The sequence below is a fragment of the Neovison vison genome, chromosome 11, assembly GCF_020171115.1.
Source record: "Neovison vison isolate M4711 chromosome 11, ASM_NN_V1, whole genome shotgun sequence".
Classification (NCBI taxonomy): domain Eukaryota; kingdom Metazoa; phylum Chordata; class Mammalia; order Carnivora; family Mustelidae; genus Neogale; species Neogale vison.
Genome location: NC_058101.1, coordinates 100,242,574 through 100,256,450, shown reverse-complemented (window position 1 = coordinate 100,256,450; position 13,877 = coordinate 100,242,574). Strand labels below are relative to the sequence as shown.

General features: G+C 35.3%; 1 protein-coding gene across 2 annotated transcripts in view; it reads right to left on the bottom strand.

The window, feature by feature from the left end:
• COL25A1 (collagen type XXV alpha 1 chain) overlaps positions 1 to 13,877 on the bottom strand; it is a 465,856-nt gene that overhangs the window by 198,990 nt on the left and 252,989 nt on the right. For both annotated transcript variants that reach the window (XM_044224287.1, XM_044224288.1), the window contains exons 3-4: positions 12,312 to 12,356; positions 10,264 to 10,271 (exon numbers count right to left, since the gene is read on the bottom strand). In XM_044224287.1, coding sequence (XP_044080222.1) covers positions 10,264 to 10,271; positions 12,312 to 12,356 — 53 coding nt within the window. The remainder of the gene's footprint in view (positions 1 to 10,263; positions 10,272 to 12,311; positions 12,357 to 13,877) is intronic.

Genomic DNA, 13,877 nt, shown 5'->3' with positions numbered 1-13,877 from the left:
GTGAAGCCTGCCTTTGGCTCAGGTAGGTCCTGATCGCAGGGTCCTGGGATGGAGCCTGGCATCTGGCTCTCTGCTCAGCGGGGAGACTTCTTCTCCCTCTCCCTCTGTCCCTCTGCCTGCTTGTGCTCGCTCCCTCACTCTCACTCTCTGTCTCTCAAATAAATAAATAAAGTCTTAAGAAAAATAATTTAAGGAACAAAAGAAGGATAGGAGGGATGGAGGGAGAAACTGAATGAAAGACCTTCCTTTGTACTCATGAGCTGTGAGTTACAATTTGGCACTGCATGTATCTTACATCCAAAAGCTATACTTATTTCCCATTGTGGGAATAATCAAAAGAGACATTTTAATAAAATGTGCTGTCCTGAGGATACATGAGTTTTCCAGTTTCCAGTTGTGGTTGATTTGTATTACATCTGTTCTACCCACTCTGGGCAAAATGGCTGATAGGTATAGACCGCAGTCAGGGAACAAAGTGATGTTAATTAATGTGCTTGGGGTGCTCTGAAAAACAGCACCAAGGCTTTCTGTATTGGTAAACACAGTGCACATTTTTCCGTCTTCATCCCATTTACTAGTTTGCATTATCTAACACTGTTTACCACTCTCTTCGTTTTAAGACTTTTCCCTCGTTTCCCTTGACTGAGTATGTCCTGATTCTCTCTCCACCTCCCTAAGTCTTCATCTCAGTCTTCTTTAAGGGCTCCTTTTTTCCATCTCAGTCTTTTTTAAGGGCTCCCATTTTTCCACCCACTTCTTAAGGGACAAACTCTAAAAGGGAGTAGGGGAGGGTCTCGTCTTCATGAGCTGAATAGCCTGATAACGTCAATCACTTCAATAACCAGCTCCACTTTCATTGTTCCCAAGCTGACACTCCAGCTCAAACCTTTCTTCTGAGTGGAATGACAACATAGCCAACTGGCAACTGGATGCTTCTGTTTGAATGTCCAATATGCATCTATAACTCTCCATTAGACCAAACCTCTTCTGCCTTCTTTATTCCTTGTCCCAGTGGCCTGCACTATTATTACCCAGAGCAAGGCCTGAGAATCACCCCCACTTCTCTCTCTTCTTCACCCTTACATCTAGTCACAAATTTCTGCCTTTTCTACCTCATTAACAGCACCTAAATCTATCCCAATCTCTACTTCTCTCCAAGCCATTACAGTTCTCACCTAAGGAATTGCAACAGTATCTTAATCATCTCTCACTTCCCTTTTGTCCTTCTGTCCTTTAGCAAGAATGATCTTCCTAAAATAGTCATCTGACCATGTCTCCCTACTTCTTACATATTTCAGACTTTTTATACTCTCAGGGTAATGACTTAGCATGCTTGCATGGTCCTTTGCAGACTTATCCACTCCAGTATCTGCTCTCTTGATTTATGGCCCTGAACTTTACACTTCAAACTATTTAAAATGCAGCTTTCCCCAATACCATTCTGTCTCATGCCTCAAAGCCTTCAAAAATGCTAGCCTTCCTGAAAACATTGCTTTACTTAAGTTTTTCATACCAATAATTCCTTGACTTATCATAAATCCGAGGTACCCCTGATCTCATCCCCCACCCAAATCTGAGTTATTTACCCTTCTATTGTTCTTCTTTTGTACCTGGACATAACCAGAGCATACTTCTCACATAATATTGCTATATTTTTGTTTGTTTTGCCTCCACTAGACTCTTAATTTCCTTGAAGACCGCGTCTTATCTATTTTATCACCACCATATACAGCAGAGGGTATGGCATATATTAGATACTCAATATTAGTTTGATGAATGAATCAGTGATAAATGGCACTATATTTGAATAACTGTATTAGCTAATTATTAATAACCCTTTAAAATATCTCCTGACCCTATATCCTATGATTCTATACTTTATTCATTTCCTTGACCATAAAGACATACTTTCTAATTAAAAAAAATTCTACAGAAATAAAAGCTAGAGATGTATATGTATTTCTGAGACTGAAATGATTAACAAGTAAGAAAATGAGAAAAAAGCGTTATTTTATTTAACCCTAAGCAAATCTCAAGAAAGCATGTGGACTTGTGAAAATAAAAAAGGCTTTAAAAATATCATTCAGAATGATTTTTTTAAAATCATATGAACATTTAAGTAACCTAAGATACTTTAGGTTCATGGCTTGACTTTTAATTACACCAAAGCTAGAACTAAGGTTCATTTAACATCTAGATGGGAGAATTCTTTTTGTATTATAGTCTAGAACTCCATTCTGATCAAACAGGTCACTTAGTCAACTGAGGCCAAATGTAGGCCAAATTCATGGTGTCCCCATCATCAGAAATGAAGCAGAAGCCACCCTTTTACAAGAGGAAATCACAGAATTTTAAGTAGCTAGTTTAGAAGAACGGGAACATTGAGGATTTCTTTGTAATCGCATGTTCCACAAAGATTATTGAGTACATAGACATTCACGAGGAAACAATGATGTACCCTTCAATTACTTGTTTGACCTTTTTTCAAAATGCTAACATTCAAAATGATTCCAAACTGCTTTCTAATAGCACTTTATTTTAGAGTGACTTTCTTGACCAGGCTAGTTATCGCCCACAAATCCACAAATGGGAAGTCATATAATTATCTCCCCTTGTCCCAGAAGCTTTTTATTTGCAGGATTACATAGGCAGAGAGTCTTAGAAATTCAGCAACATAACTAAATATTTGATCACAAGAAAGTCAAACAGGGAAGAGTGCTGTGACACCCCATTTGTTTGTAGACTGGCTACTTGAAAGGTTTACAGGTGTCTGATGAGCAACCTAGAGCAAAAACTTTAAAACTGAGAGGTTCCTTTTTAGTAATTCTGACTGTGTTAGTGCTACCTGTTCTGTTTTTTATTTTTTAATCTAAAAAGAAACACTCTTTTAACTCTCTATTATTTCATCTATCAAGTATCTCTGGGAGAGTGAGGATGCATGTCTAAACTCTTTGGTTTTAATCATCTGTTTTCCACCAAAGAGTGACAGTTGCTTACTTTTCAAACCTTCTAAGAGCCGCATTAAAAGCATTAGTCACAGATGGAGGCTTTGGCTGTACAGTTGGGACTTTGGGGGTGACTTTGGTGGAAGGCACTCATGTACACACACTTAGGACATGAGCCTCCCCCAAAAAACACAATCAGCCCTTTAAAAAGTAAAAATGAAAAAAGAAAAATAAAAGGGTTAGTCATTTTTTTCATAAAAGTATTACTAAACATTAAGCTTTCACCTGAAACAACTGAGAGTTTGAAACAGGATAGATAATCAGAATTGTTCCTTGTTGAGTAGGTTAGCCTGAACCCAATACTGTTGTAGCAAAGGTAATGAAGTCACTCAGTGGCACAAGAGACAGTAGAAGAAAAAAGAGAAAGCCATAACAGAGCCTGATGATGCTTAAAGTTAAAAAGCCCTCCTTATCAATGATGTTACAAAGTAACCTGGGCAGGACTGGGGCTCATGACCTGGCATTAAAACCCTACTTCTTATAAACCAATTCCCAACTTAAAACAAAAACAAAAACAAACCCTCTTCCTTTTTACTTTTACTTCCTGTCCAAAAATTCTAGTAATATTTCTTTTAAGATTTTATTTATTTATTTATTTATTTGAGAGAGAGAGTTCAAGTAGGGAGAGGAGCAGAGGGGGAGAAAAAGAGAGGGAGAAAAATATCTCAAGCGGACTCTACGCAGAACATAGAGCCTGACACAGTGCTCAATCCCATGACCCCGAGGTCATGACCTGAGCCAAAACCAAGGGATGGATGCTTAACCAACTGAACCACCCAGGTGCCCCCTTCTAGTGATAATAGTTTTGAAGAATGTTTTTCTTCTCTAAAATGTTACCAGTAAGACAGAGGTTACATTATTACCCAAGTGGCATACCTATGTAAATCTCTCTGAGGATTTCTGGCTTTTTCTATTCCTTTTTTTTTTTTTTTTTCTATTTCTTAAGAAATTATTTTCAGACAGGGCAGCAGAGATTGGCTGTTACCAAATGTGTTTACCTTTTCTTCTGAGCAACAGCTACATTTCTTGTTCTCTCTTGCAGTTATATGTGAAAATGGAAGTTGACTCTTGCCAAAGGAATGTGGTCGAAAGTGATATAAACCATAAAACCCTGAACTTCAAGTGCTGGCCAAAAAAAAATTCTTCTATCTAACCTTTAACTCTCTTTCCTTATTTTTCTTATCTGATGGCTGCGTATCTATGCTCAGTGTAACTTTAGAACACTTGGATGAAAGATAGTCTCCATCACTCTGGGTCCTTGAAAGATTATCCCTCATCATCATGTATAAGAAATAAATGTATATTGTGGTAAACTACTAACATCTCAGGGTCTGTCTGTTATAATAGCTACAGTTATTCTAAAACAGATGGCATCTAGAAATAGATCAGTAGAAAAAATAATGTTGCAAAGAAAAACATTGTCAATATTTTTGTATGTCTAGTTCCTCCTCTCCCCCCCTTTTTAAATACCCTTATTTGCCTCAATTTGTGGGTCTTTTCCCATTATCTTTCCCTTTTCAAAAATTCCAAAGTTCTGCTTAATCTGGCACTAAATCTACATAAACAATATGAGAAGGAGCATTGAAATAAATTGCCACTAAACACATTTCCCTCTTCAAAAATGGCAGCTTGAATCACTCAAAACAGAAAACGTAAAAAGACACTAGGGAATCTATTCTATGTAAGAATTATAGTTATATCCACTTTTTCTACCATTTGTTCCAAGAGACAAACCTGTGTTCAGTGTCCCAAAATGAACTACCCATCTGTGACAGCCTATGGTCATTCTATTATAGCCCTGTCCCCAAACAGCCTTAGATACAAACATTCTCCAGGCTTGTTTTGTCTGTTTCTTTGGTTTGTCATGGTGACTATATCTGAATTTTATCTAGCCATCCTAGTATATTATCGTGATTCTGCTTCCTCTAAGATAAATGGTTTGCTCTATCAACAATAATGCCCGTTATTATAGAAAAAATAAGCCACTATACACCCAAAACCATACTCTTTGAGCCTGAATAGAAATTAAAATATGCTAATAATTAAACAGGAATATAACAAAGAAGAAATTAAAGGAACATTTACTGAAATATTCTAAGACAATTTTATATTTAATTTTCTTGACTCAGAGGAAAAGCTCTTGTCATCTCTCATTAGATGTGAATTAGATAATTTATAAGCTTATCTTGAGTAACCAGCTGTATGAAAGCGCATATAGAAGATGGGAGATCTATAGGTAACTAAGAAAACTTAATAGGAACTATAAATAACAGAGGGTAGGATAAGACACAACAAAGAAGGTATTTGCAAAGAAAGTGGTAAACCTTAAACCTTACTTGCCTGAAAAACATCTTACAGAGATATGGGAATGGGAGAAATGGGCTTAAGAGAGATAGAGATGACATGGGTTCAAATTTTGGTCCAGCTTCCTGCTAAATGTGAGTGCTTGAGCAAAATTACTTAACCAGCCCAACACTCAGTTTCTCAGTCTGTAAAATGGATATAATAAATCTCTACATCATGAGGCTGGTATGAGAATTGGTCTGTAAAGTGACATGTTGATGGAAGTTTACCACAAACTGCAATTATTAGTGTATCTGGAAAAGATTTACTATTGACTTAAAAGTCATATTGCTTTTTCAATATGAAGTAAAGATATCAGAGTTTTTCATCTAAAAATTTCCTCAGAGATTTCTTTTCCTAATTCATCTACCATATTGGCAGAAATAGCATTGTAAGCTTAACTTGGCTAAGTCTGCTTCATTCATCTGTCAACAAGATTCTGGGCTTCAAATGGAGTTGACAATTGCTGAAGGTAGATGGGACAAAATAGGCTGCACAAGAGCCTCGTATTTCACACCTCAGAGGGTTCTACTCTACCAACAATAACATCATATCTCTGTCAGTCAAGCACAATTATACAGCTTGATAGACCGATACAAATAAAGAGCCAGTTAAAACAGGTCTCCTGACTCTTTTCTGGCTACACTTATAGGACTCGATTGAATCTGCAACCTATGAATATTAGAATAGCACTTCCTTTGGGGACAAAAGGACCGAGAAACCACATCCTCCACTGACTCGAAAAATGGTCCAAAATACTGCAAAATCTGCTACATTTGAAAACTCTGAAGTCACTTTGTGAATTTTTATCTTACTGTTTGCTTCTTATTGAAACATGAATGTATTTTTAAGACATCCAAAATAGAAGGTACAATTCATGCTGTGTGCAATCAGGTAACACAATGGTCAGGTCAATCATTCTAGCAAATATATTCATGATACCAAGCTAGGCAGTCAAACCACTTTCATGGATTCCTTTTGAACAATGTTTGAATACATGTTACCCTTATGAAAAAGAAAATAGAAAAAAGTTCCTGATATCCATGTAAAAGTAAATTACATGAGAGTACTCCACTGGAGCCTTCTATAATAGAGACTCTTATGATAGTGATATCTTTTTGTCAAAGAGGGTAACTGAGTTTTAAGCTGAATAGCTTCTTCCTAAAGAGTGAATTGATATGTGGGATCAAAATCAAGTTGTATTTCAGGGTTTAAATTATAAATGACCTCAATATGCAAGACATAGAAACTGACAGAGAATACTCACTTTGGCCAGACATAATTCTAGTGTAACATACCTAAGTTTTCCAAAATATATCAAATGAAGGTATAAATGGAAAGTTGCTAAATTAAATTCTATCATTATGCTTTTTTTTTTTTTTAAATTCTACTTCAGGATATTACTTCAGAAAGGCAATGAAAAAGGTGACTATTAGTGGCAGGAGATCTGATACTGTCCTTCAGGCTAATCAATCTTTTATTTGTTTGTTTCCTAAGTGTGCAAATGCTGTTTTGTACCTACTGAGCACATTTCACAACAAATGAACATGAATGGCAAGAAAATACACAACAAGACATGAGGTTACACTTCATAATCTTTCTGTACATGGGAAACCATGGGACCACAAAAGCTCATAGCTAGAAGGAGCTCGAGGAATTTACTTTTGCCAAGGGGTCTGGCACAGGCTCTGTGCCATGGATTCCTTACCAAAGGCAAGACTATCGAAATTCTCAGACCACCTTGTGCTTTACACTGAATTTAAAGGATGGAAACAAGGGCAATTGCCATTAAAATGGCAGCATAAGCTTTGATATTTCATCCAATTTCTTATTTGTGAAGACAGTTAAATATATTTTTTAAATGCAAAATTAGGGGAAAAATTACTCTAAAAATAAAAATACAGAAATTTTCAGATTTCAGTTCATGAAAAAGAAATGCAACGAGAAAAAATACACATACAATTAAGTGATGCTAAAACTAGGATGAGTATGGTCACTTCAAATTACAATTGTCAATAATTAGATATTACACCTAAATAAATATATCATTGGTAAACCTATTTAACCATAATGATGTCACTGTTCATTTATTTTTATTCAGATGGGAGAAATATAATGGAAATATTTTATAACTCTAAAGTAAAATTTGGTAAAACACCAATCCTTCTTGAAAATCGTTCTTGAAAGTGTTTAGAAATTAAAGGCTCAAGAGGATTTCATTATAAGGCATTTCACCCATAAGTGTTCCCATGATATGGGGTCCCAAGTACTAGAAGACTCCATTCTATTAGTAAAGAGAGCATGATCAATAGATACTTTTTCTCTTTTTTGCAATCAATCGTTTTTCATCTTTTTAAAATGACATCAATTATCTTTTAGTCAGTATTATTAACTCATTTTTATTAAATTATTAATTTATTTATTGAATTATGAAAATTATAAATTATAAACTCAACTATTATTAAAACTCATAATTATACCTTATTTCTTGGATTTCATGCAGTTTTGAAACACAGTATACCTTCTTCAAAATGCCATCAAGATGGGACAGTCTGAATGCTCATTTTCTAGAGCAACACCTTTACATTTCTTGGATATGTTTTTAATACATATAATTACTTATTTCAAGGAATATAATTTGACCATAGCCTGACAAACTTGTGTGACAGCGATCCATGTTGTAACATACTCATATCTTATAAGGGATAGGGATAATGTGGTAAGTGGAAAGGTTTTAAAACCAGACACATCTAATTGTAAACCCTCTCTAAAGGTGCAATCATTGGTAATTAGCTTCTGTGAGTCTTGCCCTCACTGAGCATTGGGAATGGTAATACCAAAATTTATGTGAGATAAAATGAAAGTATGTGTGTGGAGTGCCTAGAATATTACTTGCTATATACAGAAATGTGTATTACATTTTGCATTATCAGGCTTCACAGGACTATAGGGTTTTTTTTTATTATAAATTGAAGGTTTGTAGCAATCCTGCCTCAAGTAAGTCCACAGAAACCATTTGTCTAGTAGCATTTGCTCATTTTTTATCTCCATGTCACATTTTGGCAATTCTCACAATATTTCAAACTTTTTAATTATTATTATATTTGTTATGGTGATCTGTGATTAGTTATTTTGACTCACTGAAATCTCAGATGATGGTTAGCATTCTTAGCAAGAAAGTATTTTTTAATTAAGGCAGGTACCTTGTTTTTGTTTTGGACATAATGCTATTATACACTGAAGAGACTACAGTACAGTGTAAACGTTAACTTTTATATGCACTAGGAGGCCAAAAACTTCATTTGACTCATTTTATTCTGTTTATCTCTTTATTTCAGGAGTCTGGAACTGAACCCACAGTATCTCCCAGGTATGCCTAAACATATTAGTTTGATTTTTTTTTTCTATATAATAAGAAAGAACAATTAAATCTTTAGTGGAGAACCTGGACTACTAGATAGTCCCAAGAAGGGAGGGGCTGTATGGCGGCTGAAAACTTTTGAAGGGCCAAAGAGGAAATACTAGAACCCAGAATGTCACTGTATGGCAGAAGCAAGATTTAACTACCTCTTGGCATTTCTAATACTTACATCCAACAAAAAAAGTCTTGAGCACTATATTCTGGCTGTAATCTCCAGAGTTTCCTCTTGGTAGTAATGGTTTGTTTCTAGTTTTAAAGACAAAGGCTTACATAGGAAGCCAAAGACTAAGGCTCCTAGACCTGGGCCATGCCATCTGCCTAGCATTAAGCAGGAGCTGAAAGTCAGTTACAGAAGCAAAGTCACTTCTAACATGATTTATGTTCCAACCTTGAACCTGGCAGGAAGACTGCAAAAGATATTTGGAAGCCAATGCTTCCTCTGAATAAAGTAAACGAGTATACGCTAAGCCCCTCTCCCCAGACCATGCTGGCCTGTTAGATACGTTGCCAATGTGGAGTCTTTGAACCCTGGAGCAAACTGGCTATTCGGGATGAGCAAATATCTCAAGGCCAATGATCATTGCTACTGTAAACGTACAGTGGACAATGCAAACACTGGGGTCAGACAACAGATATCCAGGATATTATTACTCAAAAACACATCTAGCTCAAAGCTGACAAGATAATCTGTTCCTGTGAGTGCAAAGCAGGCTGGAATGCTAGAGCTCTGACCTACTCAAGGAAAGAAAAAAGAAAGTGCAACCCTCCAAGGACTCCATATCATGTTCTTAAGCAGGCAAACTCCAACAGACTTCAAAGGGAGTGTTGCCTAAGGAGGGAGTACCAGACCAAGCCCACGGGGGGTATCATTTCCATGATCATGTTGCCATCTACATTTGGTGAACTGGCAAATGCAAATATTTCAGATACAAGTTTAAACAGATGAAAAAAGAAGTGCAAAATAGCATGGGGATTTGCTTCAAGAGAAACCTCAGAATTCCAGGAAAAGTATTTAATATCTGGAGCTTCGTAAGTTATTCCAAAATTCCCAGGAGACTAACTAGTTTGTGATCATATTAAAAATAAGGTTTATTTTAATAAACATGTTTTGCACGTGAACATATGCAAAATACTTTACTTAAAAAATAATTTCCCAGGGCATCTGGGTGGCTCAGTGGGTTAAGCCTCTGCCTTCAGCTCAGGTCATGATCTCAGGTCCTGGGATCGAGCCCCACATCGGGCTCCCTGCTCAGTGGGGAGCCTGCTTCCCTCTCTCACTTTGCCTGCCTCTCTGCCTACTTGTGATCTTGATCTCTCTCTCTGTCAAATAAATAAATAAAATTTTAAAAAAAATTTCCCAACACTAAATACTCTTCAAAGGTCAGTAACATTTTTCTAATTGAAATATAGAATATATTTTGATGTCATAACAAGGTTTTAATGTACTTGATCCCAATTAATGTATAAAAGCCCAAATGCAGCAAATATACTTACAGGAGGACCTGTGGGGTGGGGGTGGGTTGGAGAGAATAAGAGAAAGAGGAAGATGAATTAGTGAAGATACAAAATATTAAGATTAAACACAAGATGAAAACCTTGTCATAATCATCAGCAAAATACAAGATGAAGAAGTCACTTAGAATTCAGTGATTCTTAATTTTTATTAGGTCATGGACAACTTTGATACCACATCAGAAAAGTATATTTACATCTATCTGAATTTCAAATTTTACATGAAATTTCAATGGATGTTCAGATTCCCTGAGACCTGTCTATAAATTACTGAGAGGTTCATCTTAAGACATCCTACTTATACCTAAAAATTTAGATAAAATATGAATCAGTAGGATCTTTGGTCATTTATGATAGCCGAGTTAGAGAGAATTGATATATAACTTTCCTGAGTTTGATAAAGTGGTTAAATGAGAAATTTACCCATGATTTGTTCTAAGAATATTTTTTCATTCAGTAGCATTGTCAATATATAAAGCACTAAACTCTAATATTTGTTTCTTTGAAACTGTACATCCTCATCAAAACACAGGCAATGTCTAAGAAAATTTCAATATTTCCATGCTGTATATTCAATTAAAACACAAGTTTTTAGTAGTCAATAAGTTAGGAACTGACTTTTTAATTTTTCTATAAAACTTCACATCAGTACGAAATGTTTACCTTTCCCCCCAATCCTTTTTATTTCCTTTGACAAAGATCAATTCACTGATTATTATTTTGTTCCACTAATATTTCATTATTTCTTTCCTTAAAACATATTTATAAACCATTTTCTAATATAATACTTCGTATTGTGAAAGGGATCCCTATACAAGCATCCAATTATTTAGAATAAATGAGGTTTAAAGATAACTTTTAAGAACACTTAAAAGGAATTAAGCAGCTATACTGCCTAAATTACTGAATTTTCATAAATCCCTTTTACTTTGACATCTTTAGTTTTCTTTTCTGAAAAAGGAAATGAGACCAAGAAAAAAACAAAAAATAAAAAACAAAAAACACACAACAACCCAGAGCAAATCAATCTGTTGCTTTTTTTGGTAGGTTAGTATTTCTGCTATTTTAACACTTAGAAACTGCTTGTTTTTAACATTGATAAATACTTACTAAAAAATAGTGGAAAATGGTATCTCTTAGCACACTAGAATCAAACCTTAAATTACCTTTAAAGTGAAGAAAAAGACTAAAAAAAAAATTTTTTTTTGAAACCAAATATCCAAAAGAGTGTATACTTACTGTCTTGCTTGTTTTATAAAGTCTAAAATGCCAAAAATGTCAATGACCATGTGAAATCTTATCAGGCCATCAATTCTTCCTTGCAAGGTAAGAGGAAGATACATACAGAGATTTGGCCTGAAAGCAAAAACTCAACTGAAATGGGCACCAGGGCAATTGGTCCCATTTCAAATTTTGCTCATAAACTATTGCACGGCCTTGGCCGAATCACCTGACTGCTCCAGGGCCTCTATTTCCTCAACTACAAAATGAAAATGCTGGATTGATTACTGAGGCTGCTGTCATCACGAAAATTCTAGGGTTATACAAGAGGAATAAAATTCCAAATTTTGAAATGAATGAGAGTAAAAGCATAACAAAATTGTACCACTTGGATAAAATAACAATAAAGCTTTCCAAGACATGTGCCTCAGTGTCCCAAAGCAGATGTTTTCATAAAGATCCTGCATTTGCTCTCTATGGAGACGGAAGCGTGGGCGTATGGCCACACTGTGTGCAGCTAGAAACCGTCGACTGTAGCAGAAAGGCCCAACTTCACCTGATGCAGAAAGTAACCCAAAATTGGGTCCCAGTTGTTATCAAACATTAAAAAATTAACAATATTTTCCAAACTTCTATCTACAGTTTGATGGAAAGAAGATGAGAAAAATTCTAGGTTTAGCAGAGGAGATTTAAACACACAAGCTTATGCGCAACCTCTAGAAAGACAATATAATAATTAATTAGGAGGAACAGATGCAGGAATCTAACTGAAACATTAATGACAAGGAGCAGCTGAAAGAGAGACTTACCAGATTCTCCTCTTCGGCCCCTCTTACCTCGTTTCCCTGGAGGGCCTAAAATATAAAGAATATTTTTTTTAACATGGTTTTAATATTTTGTTTCTTGTTCAAAAATGGCTAGTAAGTATTTTCTACAATTTATCACTGTTTTTAACTGACAACCTCAAGAAAGGGACCAGATATTTGTAAAGGCCAGCATTATCCTATCCGCATAACTCTTAAGCCTCATTTCATTATAAAACCTACGCCAGATGTCTAATCATCTAGCATTACTTAAGAACCATAAACATTCAGAACTTTCATTCATCCTGTCTGGATAACATCAATAAAGAAAGACTTTAATTACAAATTGGTACTGTTGAGATTTCATGTTTCTTATGAAAATTTTTTTCTAAAGGTTGTAGTATATTAATAATTAAAAGCACTGAGCACAAATGACAATAGTTTCTCTTCAGTCAGGTCCATCACGATTCCTTTAAAAATTTAGTTCACAGTTAATTAAAAGTATATATTCATAAAGGAAATAATCCTTATAATATTTCCATTTTATTACATATGAATTTTCATATAGTGAAATTTCTCTAATTGAGAACCAGTGGAGTTAAAATCATATTCTTAATTGGAAAGTGTTTAGATACTAGATATAGGCCTCATTTTTCTAAGGAGCTAGCTCATTATTGTCAGTCAGTAAATATTTAATCTTTACGATGACTCACTTTGAAAGTAGAGGAAAAAACTTCTTTTTTTTTTCCCCAGTGAATTGCCTATAAAGACCACCTAGCTAGTATGCATCAGACTTAACACAAGATTCTAGACATTCATGGCTTTCAAGCCATTACTCTCAATTATATAATTTCTGCCTTCATTTCCTTGAGTAGGACTAGTTCCCACTGAATTACGGTTCAGGCAAATAGAAAAGAATAATTAGCCCACAATGAGAATTAAGGTCTTATAATATTTGCTGCAAGAAAGAGGCCAAGGAAAATACAGACTCTCCTGGTTTTAAAGAACGACCTGCTAAGTTGGACTGATGACTTCCAAACTCTAGAAAGTTTAAGAGACAAGCAGTACAGGCCTTAGCATCCAGCCAGCTTTCAACGGGATTCTGAGCTACCAACTTCCACATGGAAACACTGTCATGGGAACAGAACCATCAGTGGGCCAGTTAGTTTCCCCTCAAGCTTTTACATAGAGTTAGTCTGGCCATCTGTGTTTTGTAAGAGGTTAAAAACAATCAAATAATAAAATTGGTTGAAAATTTTAGGAGAAGAATTTTTGCAGCAGAGTCAAAAACTGTTATTCAGAATTTCAGATTTCTCTCTGTATTCTGGAATAAGAGAAACTAATTTCTTTCTTCCCTTCCTTTTGCATAGAGTAAAATTTCTTGGATACTATCCAGGATATACTTGGCCAAACTGAGAATAGAAGGAGAATCACATAAATAGGCAAATAAACTTAGTAGGACCCTAATAGGTATGAAAAATATATTTATTTACACATACACTCAAACATACATGCACAAAAATATATTGACGTATTCTGATATTTACAATGTCCTTAGGATTAGGAATCAGA